This window comes from Saimiri boliviensis, chromosome 3 (genome assembly GCF_048565385.1).
Source record: "Saimiri boliviensis isolate mSaiBol1 chromosome 3, mSaiBol1.pri, whole genome shotgun sequence".
Taxonomy (NCBI): Eukaryota; Metazoa; Chordata; class Mammalia; order Primates; family Cebidae; genus Saimiri; species Saimiri boliviensis.
The window spans coordinates 141943169-141968370 of NC_133451.1; the positions used below are offsets into that span (position 1 = coordinate 141943169).

The following is a 25202-nucleotide window of genomic DNA, read 5'->3' on the forward strand; positions in this document are numbered from 1 at the left end:
GAAAAGAAATAGCTATTTGTGAAGAAAATAAAAAAAAAAAAAGAAAAGGAATAGCTATTTGTGAAGAAAATAAGATAGCAATACAGGTATAAGATAAGCAGCAAACCTAATCAAGGGTCCAGATCAGCACTGATAGTAAAGCAGGCTGGGCACAGCGGCTCATGCCTGTAATCCCACCACTTTGGGAGGCCCAGGTGGGAGGATCACTTGAGGTCAGGAATTCGAGACCAGCCTGGCCAACATGGCAAAACTCCATCTCTACTAAAAATACAGAAGTCAGCAAGGCGTGGTGGTGCACACCTGTAATTCCAGCTACTCAGGAGGCTGAGGTACAAGAATCTCTTGAGCCCAGGAGGCAGAGGTTGCAGTGAGCCAAGATTGCACCAGCCTGGGCAACAAAGTGAGATCCTGTCACCAAATAAAAAAAAAAAAAAATCAGACTGTGAATACAGATCACACCCGTGTACCCTCTATTAAATCATTAACAGCATCATTACTTTTTAAAGTCTGCTTTTTTTAAAAGCAAACAGCAGCCTGTTTTAATTTTTAGAATGCAAATAGTATAGACACTATTCCAGATTATATGAAAATGACTTTCTTTCCTATAACTTTTAATAGCTTAAAGGAAATTTCTATCACTTGATGGAAAATATTTAAACTCCTGAAAATAAGCTTTGCAGACATACAACCCCATGGCTTTATGCAAGATAATACTCCAAATCAGGTCTGTGAAATACTGTATCAATGACAATAATACATATTCTTCTAGAAAACTAAAGGCTTCAGAGAGTATATAACTCTCTGAAGTTATTGTAAAATGGCATTTATTATGAGATTAACTACAGAAGAGGACTGCTGTGACAAACACTAACTCATGTGAAAGCACTTAGCAGTCTCTGAAACACAATAAGTGCTCAAAAAAGCAGCAAAAAAAAAAAAAAAAAAAAAAAAAAAAAAAAAAAAAAAACTCCGGTGCAGGTTGGGAGAGGTGCCTCACATCTGTAATCCTAGCACTTTGGGAGGCTGAGGTAGGCGTATCATCTGAAGTCAGGAGTTTGAGACCAGCCTGACCAACATGGTGAAACCCCATCTCTACTAAAAATACAAAAATTAGCCAGGCATGGTGGCAGGCGCCTGTAAACCCAACTACTCGGGAGGCTGAGGCAGGAGAATCGCTTGAACCTGGGAGGTGGAGATTGCAGTAAGCCGAGATCATGCCACTGCATTCCAACCAAAAGAAAAAAAAATGGTGCAGTGGCTCACACTTGTAATCCCAACACTTTGAGGAGGCCAAGGTGGGTGGGCGGATCACTTGAGGCCAGGAGCCCGAGACCTGCCTGCCCAACATAGTGAAACCCCATCTCTAATAAAAATACAAAAAATTAGCCAGGCACGGTGGTGCATGCCTGTAATCCCACCTACTTGGGAGGCTGAGACAGGAAAATTGCTTGAACCTAGTGGGCGGAGGTTGCAGTGGGCTGAGATCACGCCACTGCACTCCAGCCTAGGCAACAGGGCAAGACTTTGTCTTAAAAAAACAAAACAAAACAAAACAAAAAAACTATTATCTATTCCTACTATAACCATCACCATTATTATCATTAGTTCCAGTAAACTTGTTTTAATACATCTCAGATCATGTTTAATAATAGCTAAACTTATAGATTATCAGACTAATTAAAATCTAACATCTCTAATCTAAAATAATAGTAATCTACTCATTGTTGAGTTCTGCTTTTTGTTATGAGGCAATGTCTTGCTCTGGTGCCCAGACCAGAGTGCAGTGGTGCAATTGGCTCACTGCAACCTCTGCCTCCTGGGTTCAAGAGATTTTCCTGCCTCAGCCTCCCACATAGATTGGACTATAGGCATGCACCATCACACCTGGCTAATTTTTGTATTTTTTAGTAGAGATGGGGTTCTACCATGTTTGTCAGGCTGGTCTCAAACTCCTAAGCTCAGGTGATTGGCCCACCTCAGCCTCCCAAAGCTCATTGTTGTTTTAAATTAAAGATATTTTATATGCACTTCCATTTAAGCAAACCCAACATATAAAAATTGGATACTAATGCACACAAAACAAGCAGGTTGGGTGACAATTCCCTTTAAGGAAATCACCAATCCCTCTAAAATAATAAATAAAATTTAGTTATATCTAAACTACAATTAGATTATGCACACACAAACACAATGTATACACACAAAGCTGAGTATATATTAATTCCATTTCATCCTTTCTTCCTAATACACAGTCTGACTTTCGGTATGCATTCATTAAACTGACGTCACAGTCAGGAAGAAATTAAACACCTCCCTTCATTCTAGGTGAGCCTCCAACACCTTCCAAGGGTCAAATGCTCCCTGATGCATTCACTTCCACCATGGCACCAACTCCCTCTCCACTCCTTTCCATTTTGTTCTCACTGCATACATTAAACTGAAGAACTGTGTTGACTCAAGACTACATGTTCAGCTTTAAAGCTTTTGCAATAAATACTTTAAGGTCAAAAAATACAAAGGTCTTTACAAAGTTGCCTCTTTGTTTTCTGGACAAAGAAGCACTTTTTAAATCTTTGTTCTATGCTTGTCAAGATAAATCAGTCCTGCCACACTCAGGTAAACACTGCCAAAAGGCACTCAACCATCTTATAGCAAACAAAACACTGTTAGCTGTGGTTAAGTGATACATCCTGTTTCTGGATACAAGACTGTTCATCAACAGGTTAATTTGCATAGCCATTCAAGCCTTGTAGGCAATCTCAATTAAGCCACAACAGTCAATTCTAAAAGATTTCCGAGTTTATAAAAAAATATTTAATTTGATCATCTCAGTTATCTTATTGCAATGAAAAGAAAATAGTGCAAATAGCTACCTACTTTCAAATCCTTACTTTGGATTTCTTCCTACATACACAATAAACTGGAAAGATGGAAAATACTTCCAGACTATCATACAATTTCAGAAGAAAATAATTTAGGCAACTTTTCTAGATGCTTATAGGATTTCTCAATTGATTTCAAATTTAAAATTAAATCAAGAACATACAAAATTAGAAAACATATACACTCTAATTTCCATTTAAGAAATGTTTTCTTTGTTTAAAGGCAAAAATAATGTAAAATTATTCAATCCACTCTGCTGGATGAATTATACTCACAAAAATTAGTTTTTCTTAATAATGCTTTCTTTTTCTAAAAATAAATAGGAGCACTATCAGTGTTAGAAATTTAAATTAAGCCAGTACACCACTATTTAAGTTTTTAAATATTTTCTTGGCCTATAACAAGCTAAGGTGTTACAAATATTATTTTAATCTAAGTTTAGGGGTTCATATTGTAAGGCACAGACACCTTACAGTACCAACAATCTTGACCTTGTATCCAGGCAAGCTACAGGGACCAGAGTCTTCATTCACTTCCACCCTCTTGCCAATTTTGTCTCTGTCACCCCTTCTATTATGGTTAAAATTAATCAACCAAGCAACAGGAAAAAATAGAAGGCATACTCATTTTCACTCATTATCTTCAGATAGTCCTTATTTGTTTTGCCACATGCAGTCCCTAAGCCCAGATCAAAAGCAGTCTAATGAAGTGGGTTTCAAAAGTAAAAGTTCATATATATATATATATATATATATATATATATATATATATATGACATAAGCTTTTTTCTTTAATACACAGGGTGTCACTCTGTTGCCCAGGTTGGAGTGTAGCGGCATGTTCATGGATCACTGTAGCATTGATCTCCTGGGCTCAGGCAATCCTCCCACCTCAGCCTCCCAAGTTGCTAGGACTGGAGACGTGTGCCACCACGCCCCTAACCCTGTTTTTACTAACAGGGTCTCACTATGTTGCCCAGGCAAGTCTCCAACTCCTAACCTTAAGCAATCCTCCTGCCTCAGCCTCCCAAATTGCTGGGATTACAGGCCTGAGCCACACAATCCAGCCTATGTACCACTCTTTGCATGTTTAATGTACACAACTTGATGTGTTTGGAGATAAGTATACACCTGTGAAACCATCCAACCAACATCACTATCAACGGCATCACATCCCAAAGTTTTCTCCCACCCACTCCTGTATCTTTTTGCTTTTGTATTGTTTTCCTTTTGCGGAAAGAATACTTAATAAAATGAGATCTACCCTCTTAGGAAAATGTTATGTATACAATATTGTTAATTGTATCCTCTCTATTACACAGTAGATCTCCAGATCTTACTTATTTTGCACAACTAAAACTTTGTACGGGACATTAGCTTTTTTCCTCAGTTTCCATACCCTTTGTTGTGAGCTGTGGCATTTTGCCCAAGCAATCACTTGCTGCCCACTTCTTCACCCCACTGGTAAGGCACATGATTCAGGCTGGCCAAAGTACACCATCCACCACAGCTCAGCGATTGGTCTAAGTGACCCAGGACTGATAGGGCTTTTGTGTACAGCAACCGAAGGTCCAGGTACACTTATAGCAATTCCAGTTCATGGCTGTTGTCTTAGCCTAACTGTACTTCTCAAGACTATCTGGGTTTAGATGACATGGTGTCCCTATCTCTAAGGCAGAGTTTCTCAACCTCAGCACCATGAACATTTTGGGCCAGATCATTTTTTTGTTGTAGGGAATCTGTCCTATGCATAGTAGGATGTCTGGCAGCATTACTGGCCTCTGCCCACCAGAAACCATGGCATCTCCCTAAAGTAACAACCACAAATTTCTCTGGGCAGTCAAAATCACCCACCTGTCTAGGGGGAAAGAGTCAGTACTTTCTCTGGAATTCTCAGTACAGTAAAAAAGGTGTCAGCTTTAAACTACAGTCACCATGGGAAAGTGCCAACCCGAGACAGAAGCCAACTAAGGGAAACGCTACAGATGCAGACGGAACTGACAACACTATCTGAACCCCTGGATTCAGGGATATCTTAATCAAGGCCCAGTCTTTAGTCTTCTCCCATAAGCTGAAATTCCTTTTTGCTTCAGCAAAGTTTTAGTCGGATTTCTCTCACTGGCAGCTGAAAGAAAGGAAAGAGGATCCATAGTATTTTTATAACAATAATCTGAAGAAGGGGAGAAAAAAGGTTCAGATTAATTTCTAAACCCTATCCTTTCCACAAAAACAGGACACCAACTGTAGCTCTAGAAACACATGCGAAGAACTTCTCCACCAAAGTCCTCCCTCTGAAGCATCTGAAGATCTCCACACTCCGCATCCCTGAATGGAAAACAACGGCTAACTGCATACCACCCACTGATGGGTATTTTTGTAAGCATTTATTTCTTCTAGGCATTGTTTCTTAAACTAGGTTGAACCTAAGTAGTTAGCTAGAAAAGAGCAAGAGAAGATATTTTTAAACCACAGATAATTATTCCACTTTCAACTGTTACAAGTTCTATTCCTCCTCTTCCCCTGGACAAAGAGGCAGATGCTTGAAAATCCTACGATCTTCCCAGATGCTGCCAGAGGCATTTTCTTCTCTACAGAGATCCAAAGAGAATCAGCATGATTCCGGTGAGATAAAAGAGAAAACGGTTTTCATGTAATACTTTGAGGGAAAAAAAAAAAAAAAGGATTAAGGACCATTTGGGTCTTTTAAGTGCAACAGAACAAAGCATGACATGAAGCCTAAAATACAGGCATGTCCGGGTGTCTTGAGGGTTGTTTACCCAAACATTTAACTCTTTTTTCTCCCCTTCAGCCCATTACCTCTTCTCAGCTTAACGCCATCCCACTCAGTTCAAATAATGAAGAAAACCACTCTTACAAGTCATATATTATTAATATCTATCAACTAAAAAAGAAAAGTGGCAGGGGAGAGATTAAAATAGAATTACTGAATCTTGTCCTCCAACTCAGAGCAACTAATTCCATCGGCTGACAGTTTCTTCGACGTCCTGCCACAAATACACAAATTTGAGTCTGTAGACATCATTTCATCACCTCTGTCATCACACAGGTGAGAGGTAAGTCCCCCCTTCACCTGCCCCTTCTTCAACTAGAATCTGAATCCCACCTTCTATATTAAGAAGCACTCTGCCAGACACAGTGGCTCATGCCTGAAATCCCAGCATTTTGGGAGGCTGAGGCGAGCAGATCACCTGAGATCAGGGGGTCAGGAGTTCGACAACAGCCTGAACAACATGGTGAAACCCTGTCTCTACTAAAAACACAAAAATTAGCTGGGTGTCGTGGCAGGTACCTGTAATCTCAGCTACTCAGGAGTCTGAGGCAAGACAATCTCTTGAACCCGGGAGGTAAACTGCAGTGAGCCAAGATCACACCACTGCACTCCAGCCTGGACAAAGAGCAAAACTCTGTTGTTGTTGTTGTTGTTGTTGTTGTTGTTGTTGTTGTTTAAAAAAAAAATCAGCAGCGCAGCAGTGCTTTGTGCTCTGAGATGGACCCTGAGTCTTCAATCTCCTCCTCTCTCCCACTCACCACATGATTTGGGTCTGCAGTCATACCACCCTGAAAACATTCAACCCTGTCTGATCTCAGAAGCTAAGCAGGGTCAACCCTGGTCAGGCCTGGTTGCTGGACCCTGCTTAGCTTCTGAGATCAGACAGGGTTGAGAATGTGTTGAAGTATTTGGATGGCAGATCAAATAATTTAGGAGAACTATCCATACCCAGGTTCACTGACTTTCCGTGCACTCCCTTTTCAGACCTTTGCAAGCTGGCTTCTGGTTGGCCACCTAAACTACTCTCACAGTATTACCAAGGACAGTGTGTGGCCTATGCAATATCACCTGGACTCAGGCTACTTACCTCTCTGAGATATGGCCTTGTCCACTCCCACCTGCTTTCTGAACACTCTTTGTCCTTGGATTCTGAGACCCTCTCCAGGTTTTCCATCGCGCTCTCTCAATAGCTAGGGCTTCTCGGATCTCAAGTTCTTTCACCCACCCCTTCAAAGATGGAGTTCCTCTGGATTTGCCCTGACCCGCCCTGCCTTCTCCCTCTACATTCTCCCTCTAGGCAGCCTTGGGATTCAGCTGCGTCTCCAGAATCTTTATCTCCAGCTGTATTCCCCATTCCTGAAATACATACTCATTAAAGAAACACACTACTGAACATGTCTCCTATCAGGAAATACCTCAGCCTCCACATCCGAAACGAAAAACTGATCCTCTCTCCTACAAAAGCTGCTGCTATGGCTGGACTTTAGGGAACTGCACTCACCGGCCCACAACAAAACCCGAGGCATCAGGGCGGCCCCACACCCAATCACCCTCTACAGCCTGCAGCTGCTAAGTCCTGACTCCTCTTCTGCCACCAAAGTCTCTGGCCTAACTGACTGACACCCCAACCTCAGTCCTGCGGTCCTGGATTCATTTGCACAACCGCAGCCTGGGAAAGCTTTCTACAATGCAAGTCAAATCATGCCACTCTCCTGCTCAAAACTTTTCAATTACTTCCCACTGTCCTTAGAGTGAAGCCCTCAACCAGCTTTCCAAGGCCCTTCCCCACCCTTCACTCACCCGCTTGGCAGCACCATTCTTCCCCTCAATTTAGATTCCCAGGCCCACCTGAGCTCCATTTTCCCATCTGCAGGACATGCTCTCTCTGGCCTCTCAGATGCATTTTCCCTGCACCTGGAGACTACTACTTCTTCCCCACTCTCAGCAGGGAAAGCTCCAATCTCTCCTTTTGGTCTCAGTCTATAAGTTTTATTTTCTTGAAGCCTTCTTGGAAACCCCCCAACTAGGTAGTCCTGTTAATTACAGTTATTGCATCCCATACTCATTCAACAACATGAATGGAATTGCTTTTTAAATGATTTGCTGTTTCCTGCACTAGAACTCAAACTTCTACACAAATGTACAAGTTTCTTCTCACTGTTAAACCTCTAGCTACTAGCCCACCATAGCTGGAGTTCAATGACAAGATGACACCACTTCACCAACGTTATAAATAAGGTTACTCTAGTGATGACTGTGAATAGATTTTTAATTCTTTTCTCTACACCTAGAAAACACAGAGAAAGTTCACTATGGTTCAGATAATTTTCTAAGCACTTTAAAAATAATTTAAGCCTAGCAACATTTTAAACATTTAACTTTTTTGGGGGTGGGGAGGGACGGAGTTTTGCTCTGTCTCCAGGATGGAATGCAATGGCGTGATCTTGGTTCACTGCAACCTCCAAATCCCTGGTTCAAGTGATTCTCCTGCCTCAACCTCCCAAGTAGCAGGGATTACAAGCACATGCCACCACACTCAGCTAATTTTTGTAGTTTTAGTAAAGATGCAGTTTCACCATGTTGGCAAGGATGGTCTCAACTTCCTGACCTCGTGATCAGCCTGCCTCAGCCTCCCGAAGTGCTGGGATTACAGGCATGAGCCACGGCACCTGGCCCATTTTAAACATTTAACTATTATCCTCATTTTACAGAGGAGGAAATCGAGGCACAGAGACGTTAAACAACTTGCCCAAGGTCACACAGTAAGTAAACCTGATTTCTAAGACCTATTTTAATATCTTTGCCATGCTGCCTTTGACTTGCATTTCACAAAATAAAAACAAAACTATCTTGCCAGCATGGCAGAGAATCTGTCTTGATTCTCAAATAAATGTAATGGCATGTCAAGGACACGCTATTCCCTTGTACTTCTGGCTTTGTCCCCAAAACTTTAAAGCAAAGGTTTTCAGTAATACATTAGATTTCAACACACTATTATGGATGGTTTTTCCTATTCATAAATGGGAAGACGCTATATTCAGCTCTGTCCTTTAAAATATGGCAGACTGGAAGAAAAAAACAACATGTGCCAGGCACAGTGGCTCACACTTGCAATCCAAGCACTTTGGGAGCTGAGGCAGGTGATCACGTGAGGTCAGGAGTTTGAGACCAGCCTGGCCAACAAGGTGAAACCCGGTCTCTACTAAAAATACAAAAAAATAAGCTAGGTGTGGTGGCACGCACCTGTAATCCCAGCTGCTCAGGAGGCTGAGCCAAGAGAATCACTTGAACCCGGGAGGCAGAGGTTGCAGTGAGCCAAGATTGTGCCACTGCACTCCAGCCTAGGCTCCAGGAGCGAGGTTCCATCTTAAAAAAAAATAAAAAAAGAAGAAGAACATGTGTTCACAGACTATTTCTACCATAGTATGGGTAACGCCACAACTGTGCTCAAGTTCAACCAAAGGAAGTCAAGAGAGAGTTATTTTAATAGTAATAAAAACAATAGGCACCTAGCATAGCCAGGCAGAGTCCCAAGATCTTTTAATATGTAATGTGAGGACTAAATACCACCGCCCAGTGAGGCAGAGTTCTTACTAAGGTCATTTTACTAATAAAGAAAAATGTAGGCACTGAAGGCTTAAGTGACTTGCCCAAAGTCACAGAGCTAATAAACAATGAAGCCAACTTCACAGTCAGAGAAGAAAGCATTCATTTTTAGAGACCATTCAGCATCCTGTATTCAGACCTGAGATGACATTGCTGTGGCCAAACTGAATTTCCCTCCAGCCACACACCTCACCACAACTTGCCACCCGAGAGCAATACTGATCGTAGAAGGTGCCTGTGGGTGAACACCTCAACAAGTCCAGAGAAATCACACTCACCATTGAAATATTAAGTGGCACTAGATTAACATCTTCCTGAGGAAACACAAGGAGGAAATTCTAGTTGGACCAGAGAGTCAGGCCTAGCAATGGCAGCAACCTGGGGTGTAATTCCAGTCCATCTCAGAGATGACAGAGATGCCTGCCTTTACAATTTAAAGCATTTGGAATTTCTCTCTCTCTCTCTCTCTCTCTCTCTCTCTCTCTCTCTCTCTCTGTGTGTGTGTGTGTGTGTGTGTGTGTGTGTATGTATAGAACTATTATCAACACCTTCTCAATACAAAGCATCCCCCTGCCAATTACATTCCTGTGTTAGGATAAGTAAAGGAGGCAGGCCTGCCAGTGTTAGAATGTAAAGCATCTGGTGTTTTTCGTGTGTGTGTGTGTGTGTGTGAACAATATCAAGGTCTTCTCAATACAAAAGGATCCCCCTGGCAATTATGTTCCTGTGTTGGGATAACTAAGGGAAGCAGGCCTGCCAGTATTTGCTTTAGGGCTTACCACAAGATACCATCCAGTCCCTGCCTGAAAATCATGTTCATCTGCCCCAACTAGCTTGACAGTTAACCAGAATTCTTCACGTGCGTTGTGTTTATACTAACATCATTTTTCTTTCTAGTCAGAAGTCTCATTTCAATGAGGCAAAAAGGCTTTTAAAGATTTTTTGTTTCTGACTCAAACCAGTTCTCTTACAGTCCTGAGACATGAACTGGCTTACTCTGATTATCCATGCTAGGCTGGTAACAAAATATCAAAAAGAAAATGGGTTAAATGTCTTTAAGATTAATGGATTCATTAATTACTGACTTTTGAAAGCTGGTATCCTAAATTTATAAAACTAATTTCAATAAGACTTTCATAATATTATGTAAATATATTGTTTTGTCATCCAAAAAATACATAGGTAGAAAGCACATCATAGAATACCAATTAACAAAATCCTTTTAAATGTCACTTGTAGGAAAAAAAGGTTGAACTAAATGAAATAAAGCTACATATATCCAATTGGATGAATCTCACAAAATATTCAGGGAGAAAAAATGTAGGATGAAACCATTATATAAAGTCTAAACACATGCAAACACATTATATATTGTTTATGGATGTGCACGACTGTATCAAAATGCCTAGGAATAATAAACACCAGATCTGAGATAGTTTCTACCCCTTGGGGAGAAGAATGGGTATAAAAGATGCTTTAATTAAGCTGGGGGGCAAGGAATGTTTCTTGTGAGACCATATCTTTTTCTATTTCTAAAGTATCTCAAATTTTTTAAGGAAGAACAACCCTAATATTAAAAGAATAAGTTAAAAATTACTCTACTAAAGGGTAGGAAAAGGAATGGGAAGGAAAAGAGGAAGGTGGAGATTGAGAGACAGACACAGAGGGTCTGTGTCTGGTAATGGATTCTAAATCAACCCAACCTTGGAAGGTCTATACTGTACTCACAGTACAAATTAGCAATCAGTTTAAATTATAATAATGACACCAGAGGGGCCTTAAAATTTGACAAATTTTAAATTGTAATCATTATAATGAGCTAAGAATAATATTCTAGGTAGATCATCAAATGTACACACACTCTAGATAACCAAGATTGATCATCACTCCCCAAGCAGAGGACCATGGTTACACACAGACAGCTCATTATCGTGGTTAAGGATTTTGGAGTTAGAGAAACCTAGGTTTACATTCCAGCTCCACCAATGACAAATTGTGATTTAAACAAACTATTAATCTCTCTGAATTCAGTTTCCTAATCTATGAAATACAGTAAATAATGCAACTCACTAATTCTTCATTTAACATAATGCTTATGCTGAATTTAGCACAAAGTAAAAACAGTAAATGCTTAATAAAGCTATTAAAATTATTTAAAGTACACGCATTTTCAATAACATATTTATCAAGTAATTTATAATTGCCTAAAACATAATTTCATTAAAAGTAGCCTAGTAAGGTCAGGTGTGGTGGCTCACACCTGTAATCCCAGGACTTTGGGAAGCCGAGGCAGGCGGACCTGAGGTCAGGCATTCAAGACCAGCCTGACCAACATGGTAAAACCCAGCTCTACTAAAAATCACAAAAAATTAGCCAGGCGTGGTGGTAGGCACCTGTAATCCCAGCTACTCAGGAGGCTGAGGCAGGAAAATCACTTGAACCTGGGAGGTGGAGACTGTAGTGAGCTGAGATTGTACCACTGCACTCCAACCTGGGCAATAAGAGTGAAACTCCATCTCAAAAAAAAAAAAATTGTATACATATAAGGTGATAAACAGCTATTGAAGTCACAGAATTCAAAACAGCTTCTTTGGGAATTTGTCCAGGGGACTTTGAGGATTCTGCTGTAGAGAATAGGATTATCTAACAGGTCTTACGAAAATCCCTCTTAGGGATGTCTCTGGCTCTTTTTTTCACTGTGAATTTACCCTAGCAAAGACAAGCTGCTAATTTTGAGTTCACGTCCTCAAAAAGTATCTCTGTAATTTGACGCATCTGAAGGTTGCAGTCATGTACCACGTTGTCATGTCAATACCCTAAGCTGCCCTCTGTCTCTTATCAGTCACTTGGAGGAGAGGCCTGCTGCTGACTGCTTGAACCTCAACTGTAGATTGCTTACTAGATTTTCAATGACCTTAGCAACACATTCTACTTCATCCTCAAATCTTTGTGAATCAAAAATAAATTCTAGAAAATATTTTCCCAAGATACCACTGAGCTCTGATTTGCCAATGTAGTTTCAAGATTTTCCAGCATCCTAAACTACAACCAAAATTTGGAAGCTTTTCCAAGGTTTGACAATTTTGTCTCTCTTCTTGGTCACTGGTAATGGTGCTCTGGAGAAATATACTGTTAGGGGTAATAAACGCTAAAAGCTAAGATAACTAGCCTAGGGTGCAGAGCAGCTATTGTGAGGCAAGAACAGGGCCTTAATATTAAAACATATACCTGTAATTTAGATATGTCATCGTAATTGTTAACCTTTGAGCAACTAATACTAAATGCTTTACAAGTACTAACAAATCCTTTAGTAACCCAATATAGTAGATAGTATTATAATCTCTATTTTATTGACCAGAACAGAGATACAGAAAAGCTAAGCAGCTTGAGCAAGGATCCCGTTAGCAGGTGGCTGAGCTTGGGTACGAACCCAGGCAGGCTAGTACCCCTCAGTTATGCCCTTAATCTTCTATATTATATTCTATCAGCTGTTTTAAAGATTAAACACAAAAATGCTCTCCTCTGTCTTCCTTATTAAAACTCTACAATGTATCCTGGTCCCTTAAAAAAAAGCACAGCAAAAATGAGCTAGTCAAAGGAACCCCAGCAAATGGGAGGACAGAGACAGGTGACACGTCAAAAAAGACAATGAGGACATGAGATTATTGACTGGCTAATAAAATTCTGTTCTTCTAAATAAGCATGGCTCTGCTGCTGGCCTCATGGCAGGCTCTAAACAGGAACAACTCTAAGTAGAGTCAAAAACCACCTGCAGTGAGTAAAGCTTTTCAAGGCTGTCTGGGTCCCCGCCATGGCTCACATCTGACTGTTAATTATTTACACAGCCAGTCCACATTCATACTGGGGACCAGCCCACTGGAATAAAACCCCAAGTAACAGTTTGACTTAACCCAGTTGATGACCCAAATTGTATGGGGTCTATGATAACATCTTTGGGGCAAAGAATGCACATGAATATTCCTTTCCATTAGGGAAAAAATTATACTGCAATTTTAAAACTTTTTAAAATAGCATTTTATTATCTATAGCTCTCTAAATCCCACTTGATAGGTGCATAATCACAAAATTTACAACTATCGGGCTGGGTGTAGTGTCTCACACCTGTAATTGCAGCACTTTGGCAGGCGGATCACCTGAGGTTCAAAGTCCAAGACCAGCCTGACCAATATGGTGAAACCCTGTCTCTTAAAAAAAAAAAAAAAAAAAAAAAAAAAAAAACTTAAAAATTAAAAAAAAAAGATGTACAACTACACCACTTTATCAAAATTAGGGCATTAAAGCCAGGCACAGTGGCTGACACCTGTAACCCCAGCACTTCAAGAGGCCAAGGGGGATGGATCACATGAGGCCAGGAGTTCAAGAACAACCATGGTGAAACCCTGTCTCTATTACAAAAAAAAAAAAAAAAAATTAGCTGGGTATGGTGATGCGAGCCTGTAATCCCAGCTACTCAGCAGGCTGAGGCACAAGAATCACCTGAACCCAGGAGATGGAGGTTGCAGTGAGCTAAGACTGCGCCACTGCATTCCAGTCTGGGCAACAGAGGGAGACTCCATCTCAAAAAAAACAGCCACACACAAAACCAAAACCCTAGGGCATTAAGTAGCAGAAAACCCAACTCAAAACTGTCCTATGTCATTTAACAAGACATTCAAAGCATAGAAAAACCCATGGGTCCCCCAAAAGCACCCAGAACCCAAATTCAGTTAGCACACTATGCCACTTACTCTCAGGCCGAAGATAGTGGGTAGGAGTTCCAGGAATCACAAGAGAATACAGAAAAGTAGAAAACCACATTTTTTTGAGTCTCCTATGACAAAAGAAAACCTCTCCCTGAAGTATCTAGAAGACTTCCTGTCATGTTTCACTGGCCAGAACTGGGATACAACCTCATTCTTTTAATGATTACCAACCCAGAAAATGGGTGTATCATAACTGAGTTAAGAGTTTAGCTTCTCACCCCTGACTGCTTCTTTACAACCGTTTCCCCAGGTGATTTTATTGAGCAGCTAGGATTAAGAACCACTGAGTTAGATTAATCAAAATTACCCTGAATTGCTTTCCCCTGAGTCATTTGAAAACGATGCAGATACTTAACAAAATCAAAATCTGGATTGTCAGAGGGGAAAAGGAATATTGGCTGAACTGGCAATCGTGTCTACACAACCATTTTACACTTGTGTTTCAAAACACTTTTGCACCATTTTATTCATTCTTCAACGCTTTCTGTATCAGTACCATCGTACAAAAAAAGGAAACCGAGGCTCAAGTTTACAAAATAAGAAAATTATTTTTAGTCTTCCAAATCTCAGGTTTAACGTAATGGCAACTTAAACAATTTCCCCAAAAGAATATTTCTCCGAAACAGTAAACATAAAGACAACAAAAGGGAACTTTTATGTTTTTCCTAAGAGAAACAAAGAAAAACCATCAAAATGCCGAGGCTTAAAAGAATTACCAAAACTGCCGGGCAGTGGCTCACACCTGTAATCCCAGCAATTTGGGAGGCCCAGGCGGGTGGATCACCTGAGGTCAGGAGTTCGAGACTAGCGTGACCAACATAGAGAAACCCCATCTCTACTAAAAATACAAAAAAATTAGCCAGGCATGGTGGTGCAGACCTGTAATCCTAGCTACTCAGGAGGCTAGGGCAGGAGAATCGCTTAAACCCGGGAGGCGGAGGTTGTAGTGAGCCAAGATCACGCCATTGCACTCCAGCCTGGGCAACAAGAGTGAAAATCCATCTCCAAAGGAAAAAAAAAAGGACCAAAACCAAGTTTGGAAGACATAAATTCCTGTCCTGGCTCTGCCACTAACAACGTTCTTTACATCCTTTTCCATGCCTGTTCCGTGAGGGCAGACTCACTAATGAGGGTTCCTTCAGCTTCAGAAACATAGAGCTAGACAATTTCAGTTTACTGCAGAGCATTTTATATAACTGTATTAGTGCTTAGTAACTGTAAGGACTATTTGTTTTAAAAAATATTTCTCCACAGAACAAGATATGTTTTCTCAAGACTGCCTCGTGTAAAATACATGAGAAAAGCATATATGGCTTATTGCTGTTTCTGGCAACTGTGCTATCTACCCATATGAATCATAAGCAACTGAAACTACATAGACATCACAAAGTCTTACAAAAGTTTAAACTGCATTGAAAGAGGACACTGGTTATTCTAAGAAAGGAAAGTAGTTTAAAAAGAAAACTAAAAAAGCCATTTGAACAAAGAATTCATTGAATTGAGTGAATTATCTCCAAATCTACCACTTAAATCAATGGCTCTTCTCTCTGGAGTTCCTCCCTACCCCCAGTGCTATCTCCAAATTCACCCTACACACAAATGTGCAATACTGTCTCTAAACCATCTCTTTTCTATCAAGTCAGCCTTCTGCTGAAAACCCTTCAGTAACTCTCCACAATATAAAGTCCACATTCCCAACCTTGCTTTTATGGCCCTCCAGAGTCTGAACTGACCTTTCCGAAGTTCACCCCAGCCTACTACTCCCTGAACAACGACCGTTCCAGCCAAAGCAGTCTCTTCACTCTTCCCCAAATACTGCAAATGTTCTAGTCTCTTGTTTCCAATATGATAAGGTTCTATTCCTTACTTAAAACACCAGTGAGTTCCAAACTTCCAACAAACCTCCTCCACTCTAACATACAAACCCTCATTCCTGGAAAAGTTAGAATACTTACTTTTCACCAAATTTTTAACCTTGTAACATGTATGTGTGTATATCCTCTGTTTCTTCAAGAATTTAGCGCAGTGCAGTAGAGTTCAAAAATGTTCTTTAGATTGAAGTAAATTCAACTACAGGACAATAAACTCCAAGCCAAGGGCCTCTACCCTATTGTAAGTCTTTGTATCTAATTCCAATATTAAACAAATTGTAGGTGCTAGGCTGGGCACAGTGGCCCACACCTGTAATCCCAAAACCTTCGGAGCCCGAGACGGGTGGATCACCTGAGGTCAGGAGTTCCGGACCAGCCTGCCCAACAAGGCGAAACCCCGTCTCTACTAAAAATACAAAAAAAATTAGCTGAGCGTGGTGGCAGGTGCCTGTAGTCCCAGCTACTCGGGAGGCTGAGGCAGGAGAATTGCTTGAACCCAGGAGGTGGAAGTTGCAGTAAGTCGAGTTCACGCCACTGCACTCCAACCTGGTGCCTGGTGACTGAGTGAGACTCTGTCTCAAAAAAAAACAAAAAACAAAAAAATTAACCGGGCGTGGTGGCAGGTGCCTGTAATCCCAGCTACTTGGGAGGCTGAGGCAGGAAAATCACTTGAACCTGGGAGGAGGAGGTTGCAGTGAGCTGAGATCGTGCCACTGCACTCCAGCCTGAGGGACAAGAGCAAAACCCGGTCTCAAAAAAAAAAAAAATTGTAGGTGCTAAATATTTGTTGATTGTTGATTGTTATCTAACTAAACTCATCAGTAAGCCTTCAGGTCCCATAGGCCTCAAAACTCTAAATATTCGTGTAAGATTTCAAAGCGTCAAGACATCAAAATTACATATTGAAATCTTCCAAGAATGAAATGCATGCAGGAGACACCAGGCAGGGCAATTAAAAATGGAAATCACAGCCAGGTCTAGTGGCTCACGCCTGAATTCCAAGCACTTTGGAGGCCAAGGCGGGCGGATCACCTGGGGTCGGGAGTTCAAAACCAGCCTGACCAACATGGTGAAATCCCGTCTTTATACAAAAAATAAATAAATTGAAATTGCTTAAACACACAATTCTCGAAATGCTCTAAAGCTATTTTTGTAAAACAAAATGTAAAATATCTGGAAACATACACAATCTGACCTAGTGGGTTTTCTTCTTTCTGTAGATCCTCCACCTAATGTCATTTCTTGACTCTCTGATGTTATACAAAAGCTCAACTGGTAGGTGAACCATTTACCTAGACTGCAATTTCAAACAAGCCATATTTAAATGTTGCAGAACCTTATTAGTTCCCCTAAGAAATAGAGAGGGGAAACTGGATGCAAAAGAGTTATAAGACCTGCTCAATCTTCCTAGAGCCAGGCCCTATCCAGTGAAGAATTAAACAACTCAGGTCCCCTGTCTTAGTCCAGGGCTTAGTCTTTTACATATATATGCAGTCTCTGTCGACAGGCTGGAGTGCAGTGGTGCGATCTCGGTTCACTGCAACCTCCGCCTCTCTGGTTCAAGCAATTCTCCCGCCTCATCCTCCCGAGTAGCTGGGACTCCTGGTACTCGTCACCACACCCAGCTAATGTTTGGATTTTTTTTTTTTTTTTTTTTTTTTTTTTTTTTTTTTTTTTGGGAGAGACACGGTTTTCCATTATAGGCATAAGTCACCGCACCCAGCCTACCCTTATTATCTTAGTACATATACTAAGTATGCCTGTCCGACTTTTTATTTTTATTATTTATCGGAGTCCCAGTCTGTTGCCCAGGCTGGAATGCAGTGACGCGATCTCGGCTCACTGCCACCTCTGCCTCCTGGATTCAAGCGATACTCCTGTTGCAGCCTCCCGAGTAGCTGGGACTACAGGCGCCCACCACCACGCCCAGCTAATTTTTGTATTTTTAGTAGACGGGGTTTCACCGTGTTGGCCAGGATGGTCTCCAGCTCCTGACCTCGTGATCCGCCCACGTGGGCTTCCCAAAGTGCTGGGATTACAGGCTCTTAGTCTTTGACAAGAACTAGAGTAAACTTTACGGACCAGGTGGGAAAAGGCATGGGAGCTACAGCTGTGTTCCTGTCGCCTTCTGGGAAATAATTTAAACTTAAATTCTTAACGAACATAATGGGGGAAAAAAAAGGACACTTATTACTGTAAAAGCATGATTACAAATTATGTTTCCTATGCTAAAGGACAAGAATTAAAAGGAGTAAGATACCAACTCACAAATTCAAAAAAGTCTACAATCTGGACCGGGGGCGGTGGCTCACACCTGTAATCCCAGCACATTGGGAGGCCAAAGTGGGTGGATCACGAGGTCAAGAATTCAAGACCAGGGTGGCCACAATGGTGAAACCTTGTCTCTACTAAAACTACAAAAAAAATTAGCCGGGCATGGTGGTGGGCAAGTGTAATCCCAGCTACTCAGGAGGCTGAGGCAGAGAACTGCTTGAACCTGGGAGGCGGAGGTTGCAGTGAGCCGAGATCCCGCCATTGCACTCCAGCCTAGGCATCAGAGCGAGACTCCGTCTCAAAAAAAAAAAAAAAAAAAAAAAAAAAAGGGCTACAGTCTGGAGGAAGGCTGACATCTGGTCCCTTAGATGCACTGGCTCCTGTTGGAACCTAAGGCATGCGTTCTAAGAGCAGGAAAGTTAATATGCTGTCACAGAAATAGCTTTCTACCAGTGGCCAAACTGCCTTTGCCCTCGGCCTCTCTCCACATATCTCTAGCTCCAAGCGGAGCTACTACAGCCAATGAAAGAGAAGGTACATTCCCAGCCCAGTGACTCTAGCTAACACCAAGTGCTCATTCTCATGTTCACTCTGCACCCCCGCCCCCAACTCCTCCTTTTTATGCTCACTCCTCCATATGTATAGCGCCCTCCTACTTCCCACCCAACATACATACCAGATGCCAAGGATCTAGAAAACCCTCAACCAAATAAGCCCACTTGTAACATGTCCCAGAGTCCCATTTCTGATTCAAGCAACAGAGACTTCAAAACAAAACAAACAAATCAAAAACCCCTAAGTGAGTCCCAATCCTGATTCTGCAACACCAAAGAGGTCAGAAAACCAAAAGGAACCTTGGAGATCATCCAGAGAAGTTGACTGACTTGCTTTCAAAATTACAGGGATGGCTCACTAAGTATTTCCCACAGAAATGTACTGCAACTCATTCATTAAATGCATATTTACTGTGCCAGGCACCATGCTGGGTGCCCAGGACAGTATATTCAATATGTTTTATTAGTCCTTAATGAAAAATGGAGCGGGGACGGTGGGGGGTGAGAGCACGGTCTGGAGAACAGTGAGATGGGGGATGTTCCCCTGAGGTGGTATCTACAAACAAATGCACAAGGAAGGAATACCCAAGGCTGAGAATTACTGAATTGGGAATCTAGGTGAGTGATAAAGGACCTAAGAACCCAGCTCCCCAAGGCTGGATACTGCCCAGGTCCCTGTCTGCTGTATGGGCAGGTCTTTTAAAGAGGGAAAGGGGACATTCACAGCAATCCTCCGAAGGGGTTGTGGGTCCATGGGATGGTCAGGCTGCCCAGCTCCTCACTGTAGCTAATTCCACCCCATTTTCCAGCAGCATCACTAACTCAGTATTTCTGCAGGAATTTTGGCCCTCTCTCTCCTAGAAAGAGCCTTCTCAACTACACTAAAATACACTTAACTCTTCTATATCTCCGGTTTCCTTCCTAGTTTTTCAAAAGACAGAGTTCAGGGAAGGAAGGCATCAAGCCTAACCGGGGTGGAATTCCCTGTTTGCGAGCGGTGCCCGCCCGGGCTAGAGGGCAGGCTGGCTGCTCACTCTTCCAAACCCAATCTTTGAACCCTCCTCAGCACCGGAGGGGAGGAATGTGCGGAAGCAGCATAAAGCCAGGTGGACTTTCAGGTTTAGCACGTGAAGGGCCTAGAACAAGACTGTAGGGGAAAATCAGACAATGAGAGGGAAAAGGTGAAACTTAAGGGGACTCCGGAAAAATTCAACACCCCCTCAGGGTTTCAAACAATCCCCAGGAAAGTTCTTTTGAGGGATCACAAGACAAAACTAGGCAAACAGATGCCTCTGTTTTAGAAGAGATTGTAAGCAGCTTGAGGCAGCAATGAAACCTGACTCCGGGCCAGGAGAGCCTAGGGTCGGTCCACCGGAGCGCGCAGGAAGCGAGGGGTGCTCGGCGGGGGCCAAGCGGGGCCCGCTGGCAGCTCGTTCCGCCGCCGCAGAGCCGCGGAGAATGGGAACTCGCCTCGCTGCCGGGGGGAGGAATGACCCCAGGGACCCGCCCCCCCGGGTTCAGAGAGAGCCGGACAGGTCGGGCACGAATTCCCCGGACAGGAGACCCCCAGCCTCCCGCCGGGAGAGGCTCCCCCCGCCTCGCCGCAGCCCGTCCGCGCCCGCGTCCCCGCTTACTTTTGGTCGCAGCGATGAGGTTCTTCCCGTCCTTGATGAGCTCTTTGATGAACTTGTTGGTCCTCTCGAGTTCCGCTTCGTGAGCGCGGATCCTCTCCCGGAACCACGGGCTGTCGAGGTAGCAGTCGCTGAACTCCAGGGGCTGCAGCCCCATGACGGCAGCGGTCCCGGCGCGGTGCACTCGCCGCGCGCTTCTGCCGGAGCCGAGCTCCGAGGCCGCTGCCAGGTGCCGCGCCGCACGTTCGGGGAGCCCGCAGGAGCTAGCAGGCCCGGGCGCGCGGCGAGCGAGGCGCGGACATGTCCCACGGAGCCGAGTCCTGCGGCGCGAGGAGCGGCCGCCGAAGCCGAGACCAGCGCGAGCCGCGGCGCCCCGATCCCGGCAGCCCCCGCCGAGCCCTGAGCGCCCGCGGCCCCGCCCCGCCCGGCCCCCGCGCGGCCGACACTCCCCGAGGCGCCGCCCGGCCCGCGTTCCAGTTCGCCCCCTTCTCTTTCCTCCGCCTTCCTTCTTCCTCCCTTCCCTTCCCTTCCCCGGACTGCTCTTCCCCACGCGCAGCTGCCCCTCCTCTTCCTTGCGAGGCGTCCTCGGGCTAGAACCTCGCCCCGCGGCTCGCGCGGGCCCTCCCCTTCGCTTGGGCTCCCGGGGCCGGGGTGACTCACAGTCGGCTCCCGGCTGCGCGGAATCCGACCCAGACGGAGAAGGAGCGTCTTAATTGCAGTCCTTAGTCCCCGCAGGCGGGCGACCTAACTCAGAGGCGGCTACCTTGCAGGAGGAGATGATTGATTCATTTATCCTGGGACGCCCCGCAACCCCCGAGCTGGGAACGAAGTCGCACAGGGGGCTCTTTCCGTATCCCGGTTCCTTTCCCCATTTAAAGTGAGATGCGTGGTAAATCTCCGCTTGAGATCCAAGCCTTACAAAGGCAAGAGAGTTTTCTGGGTAGCCCAGCAGCTCCTATCACACTCCTCTGCGTAGCCACACTAAATGACTTAGGTGAAGGGAGAGGGTGGCTAAACCACAGAAAAGTTGTTTCTGTTGTGTTCAGCAGATTAAACTTGCTTGGGTAGCTAGAGATGATCTTTATTATTCTAAAAATAACCACCGGAAAACATGCCAGGTAACGTGTGGTTTTCACCGCGTGGGGCTCACGATCACTGAGAATTTATGCCAGTGCCCTCAAAAAGCCTATTTTGTGTGTTCTGTCAGTGTGTCCTCAAAAAAGTTAAGGCATTTGAAAGTGTTGAAATGTATACCTTAGGCCGCACGCGGTGGCTCACACCTGTAATCCCAACACTTTGGGAGACTGAGGCGGGTAGATCACCTGAGGTCAGGAGTTCGAGACCAGCCTGGCTAACATAGTAAAACCCCACCTCTACTAAAAATACAAAAATTAGTCGGGTGCTCGCTTCGGCAGCACATATACTAAAATTGGAACGATACAGAGAAGATTAGCATGGCCCCTGAGCAAGGATGACACACACATTCGTGAAGCGTTCCATATTTTTAAAAAGAAAAAAAAAAATTAGTCGGGTGCGGTGGCACGTGCCTGTAGTCCCAGCTGAGGCAGGAGAATCGCTGGAACCCAGGAGGTGGAGGTTGCAGTGAGCCGAGATCGTACCACTGCACTCCAGGCTGGGCGACAGAGCAAAACAATGTCTCCAAAAATAAAAAATAAAAATAAAATGATTCCCCCCCCAAAAAAAAAACCCTAGTAATTCATTAGAGTAACGTTTCATAATAGCAATTTATTAAGCAATTATTATGTGCCGGGCAGCCACTAGAAACTCCATCTACAAACTCACAGTATAGACTTACATAATGTGATGGTAATATTAACAAGAAACTTCAAAGTAATTCCTCAAGACGTTCAGACTCTGAGCTGGGTAATTAAGAATTTGTTTAGACAGCATGTTGTTAGGAGGGTAACCCTCCCGAACAAGTTAAATAAGCCTCCTACTCAATAAGCCATTTTGTTATTATTACTCTAATGTCCATCCTACAGAGACTTCAAAGTGTTTACAGATAACTTTTAGGCAGTGAAATCTTCAGTTCCTACTAAAACCAGCAGGAGACTGGAGTCTATAGAAAAGAGAATCAAAGAGGCAAATAAAGGGGAATAAAGACAAAAAAAGAAGGAGTGTAAAGAAAAGTGAGGGCCTTGCAAAACAGCCAAATGCTGAGCACACTCAATCCTCTGGACAGAAACCCAAACCTTTTCTCATAAAGAGGGGCTGCTGACACTTCTTCAGGATTCAACACAGAGGATACCATGTGACCTAGCAAGTCCACTCTATTAGATATATACCCAAGGGAAACGAAAATATATGTCCACGCAAATATTTACGCACAAATGTTCATAGCAGTATTACTCATAATAGCAAAAAGTGGAATCAGCCAAAATGTCCGTCAGCTGTGTAATGGATGCTCAAAATATTTGTGTCCATACAATGAAATATTAATTTATAATAAAAAGAAATGAAGTACTGATACATGCTACAGCACAATGAATGGTGAAAACATTATGCTAAATAAAAGAACCCAGTCACAAAAGGCCATGTATAATACTCTCCATTCATATGAAATGTCCAAAACAGGTAAATCTTTGGAGGCAGAAAGATTAGTGGTTGCCAGAGACTGGGGGATAGAATGGAGGGTATATATAGTCAGGAGTTTATCATCAGTGTGATGAAAGTTATTAATATTTTTATTTTTTATAGAGATAGGGTCTCGCAATGTTGCCCAGGCTGTTCTCAAACTCCGGAGTTCAAATGATGCTCCCACCTTGGTCCCCCAAAGTGCTAGGGTTACAGGAACGAGCCACCATGCCTGGGCAAAAACAATTTAAATTTAGATTTTGGTAATGGTTGCACAGCTCTGAATATACTCAAAACCATTGAACTGTAAACATTAAATGCGTGGATTTTTTTTTTTTTTGATATGTGAAATATATCGCAATTAAAAAATTTTTTAAGATGAACTACTCAGCCAGGCTCAATGGCTCATGCCTATAATCCCAGCACTTTGGGAGGCTGAGGCAGGCAGATCACAAGGTCAGGAGATTGAAACCATCCTGTGTAACACAGTAAAACCCATCTGCAGTAAAAATACAAAAAAAATATCCAAGCATAGTGGCACGTGCCTGTAGTTCCAACTACTCACAAGGCTGAGGCAGGAGAGTCGTTTGAATCCGGGAGGCAGAGGTTGCAGTAAGCCAAGATCACGCCACTGCACTTCAGCCTGGAGACAGAGCGAGACTCCATCTCAAAAAAAAAAAAAAAAAAAGATGCACTACTCTAGAACTGCTTCTCCTTCTTTACCATATTTAGACTCCAAGCCATAAAACTCTGGTTTAGGCCAGGCACAGTGGCTCACGCCTGTAATCCCAGCACTTTGGGAGGCCAAGCGGGTGGATCATGAGGTCAGGAGTTCAAGACCAGCCTGGTCAAGATGGTGAAACCCTGTCTCTACTAAAAATACAAAAATTAATTGTCACAGAGGCTGAGGCAGATGAATCGCATGAATCCAGGAGGCGGAGATAGCAGTGAGCCGAGATCGCGCCACTGCACGCCAGCCTGGGCAACAGAGCAAGATTCTGTCTAAAAAATAAATAAATACAGGAACGAGCCACCATGCCTGGCCAAAAACAATTTAAATTTAGATTTTGGTAATGGTTCCACAACTCTGAATATACTCAAAACCATTGAATTGTACACATTGAATAAACCAGAGGTTTATTCAATGTGCCCAGTTCCTTAGATATTTGGAACAAAAACAAAAGTTGTATAAAACAATGTCATAACATCATAAAAAATATTACTTATCATTTCACACACATGTAAACCCAGTGTTAAAGAGCTGGTGAATATGAATCTTAATTCAGTACTGAATAGGTCTACTATAACCACCATGATGGGAGGGGCCTGATTAATTTTGTTTTATTCAGCTATGCCTTGTGCAGTGTCTGGTACAAGTGATCAGTAAATGTGAAATGAATAAGTATAAGCAAGTGAAGCAAAATCTCTGTACAGTGGACAATGGAAAAATAAATAGGAGTTCCAGCATCGGCTTTACTACTTAATAGATGTGTGACCTTACAAAGGTCATTTTTTCTAAACCTCACACTTAACCATCAGTGAAATGGAGATGATGACATTGCAGCTACAGGTTGCTTGAGAAGATTTAATGAAATTGTGTTTGTAAAGTGCCTGCTGAAAATTACGATAATGATGAGACTCAAGGAGGAAGGAGGTGGGGAAGATGGGCTGAAGAGAGAGAGGAGGAGGAGACAGATTACATTCCATCAATATGGGAAAGATTTGCGGGGCAGGAGAGTCCTTAAATCATAGTTTTAGCCGGGCGCGGTGGCTCAAGCCTGTAATCCCAGCACTTTAGGAGGCCGAGGTGGGTAGATCACGAGATCAAGAGATCGAGACCATCCTGGTCAACATGGTGAAACCCCGTCTCTACTAAAAGTACAAAAAATTAGCTAGGCATGGTGGCGCGTGCCTGTAATCCCAGCTACTCAGGAGGCTGAGGCAGGAAAATTGCTTGAACCCAGGAGGCAGAGGTTGCAGTGAGCCGAGATCGTGCCATTGCACTCCAGCCTGCGTAACAAGAGTGAAACTCCGTCTCAAAAAAAAAAAAAAAAAAAAAAAAGTCATAGTTTTAAACCATGTAAGACAGAACTTAAGAAAAGTGGCCACAAAAGCAGATGCTACTGAGTTTCCAGGTTTCATCTTAGTTAATTAATCAGCTATTCCCACAAATATTTACTGATCATTTATATGTGTTAGGCAACATATTAGGTGCTTGTGATGCAGCAACACACA

At 43.0% G+C, this 25202-nt stretch overlaps 1 protein-coding gene and 1 non-coding gene across 4 annotated transcripts in view; one reads left to right on the plus strand and one right to left on the minus strand.

Moving 5' to 3' along the window:
- ARHGAP10 (Rho GTPase activating protein 10) overlaps positions 1–20747 on the minus strand; it is a 337781-nt gene extending 317034 nt beyond the window's left edge. For 2 of the 3 annotated variants that reach the window (XM_074396841.1, XM_074396842.1), the window contains exon 1: positions 20376–20603. In XM_074396841.1, the coding sequence (XP_074252942.1) occupies positions 20376–20529 (154 nt within the window). In that variant the 5' untranslated portion in view covers positions 20530–20603. Of the gene's footprint in view, positions 1–20375 lie in introns of all 3 variants that reach the window. The other variant, XM_003927990.4, reaches the window with a different exon arrangement.
- Positions 20748–21771: 1024 nt separating this feature from the next.
- Positions 21772–21878, plus strand: LOC120367828 (U6 spliceosomal RNA). Its single transcript, XR_005582103.1, has one exon. It is a non-coding gene; the product is annotated as a U6 spliceosomal RNA (small nuclear RNA).
- The last annotated feature ends 3324 nt before the right edge of the window (positions 21879–25202 follow it).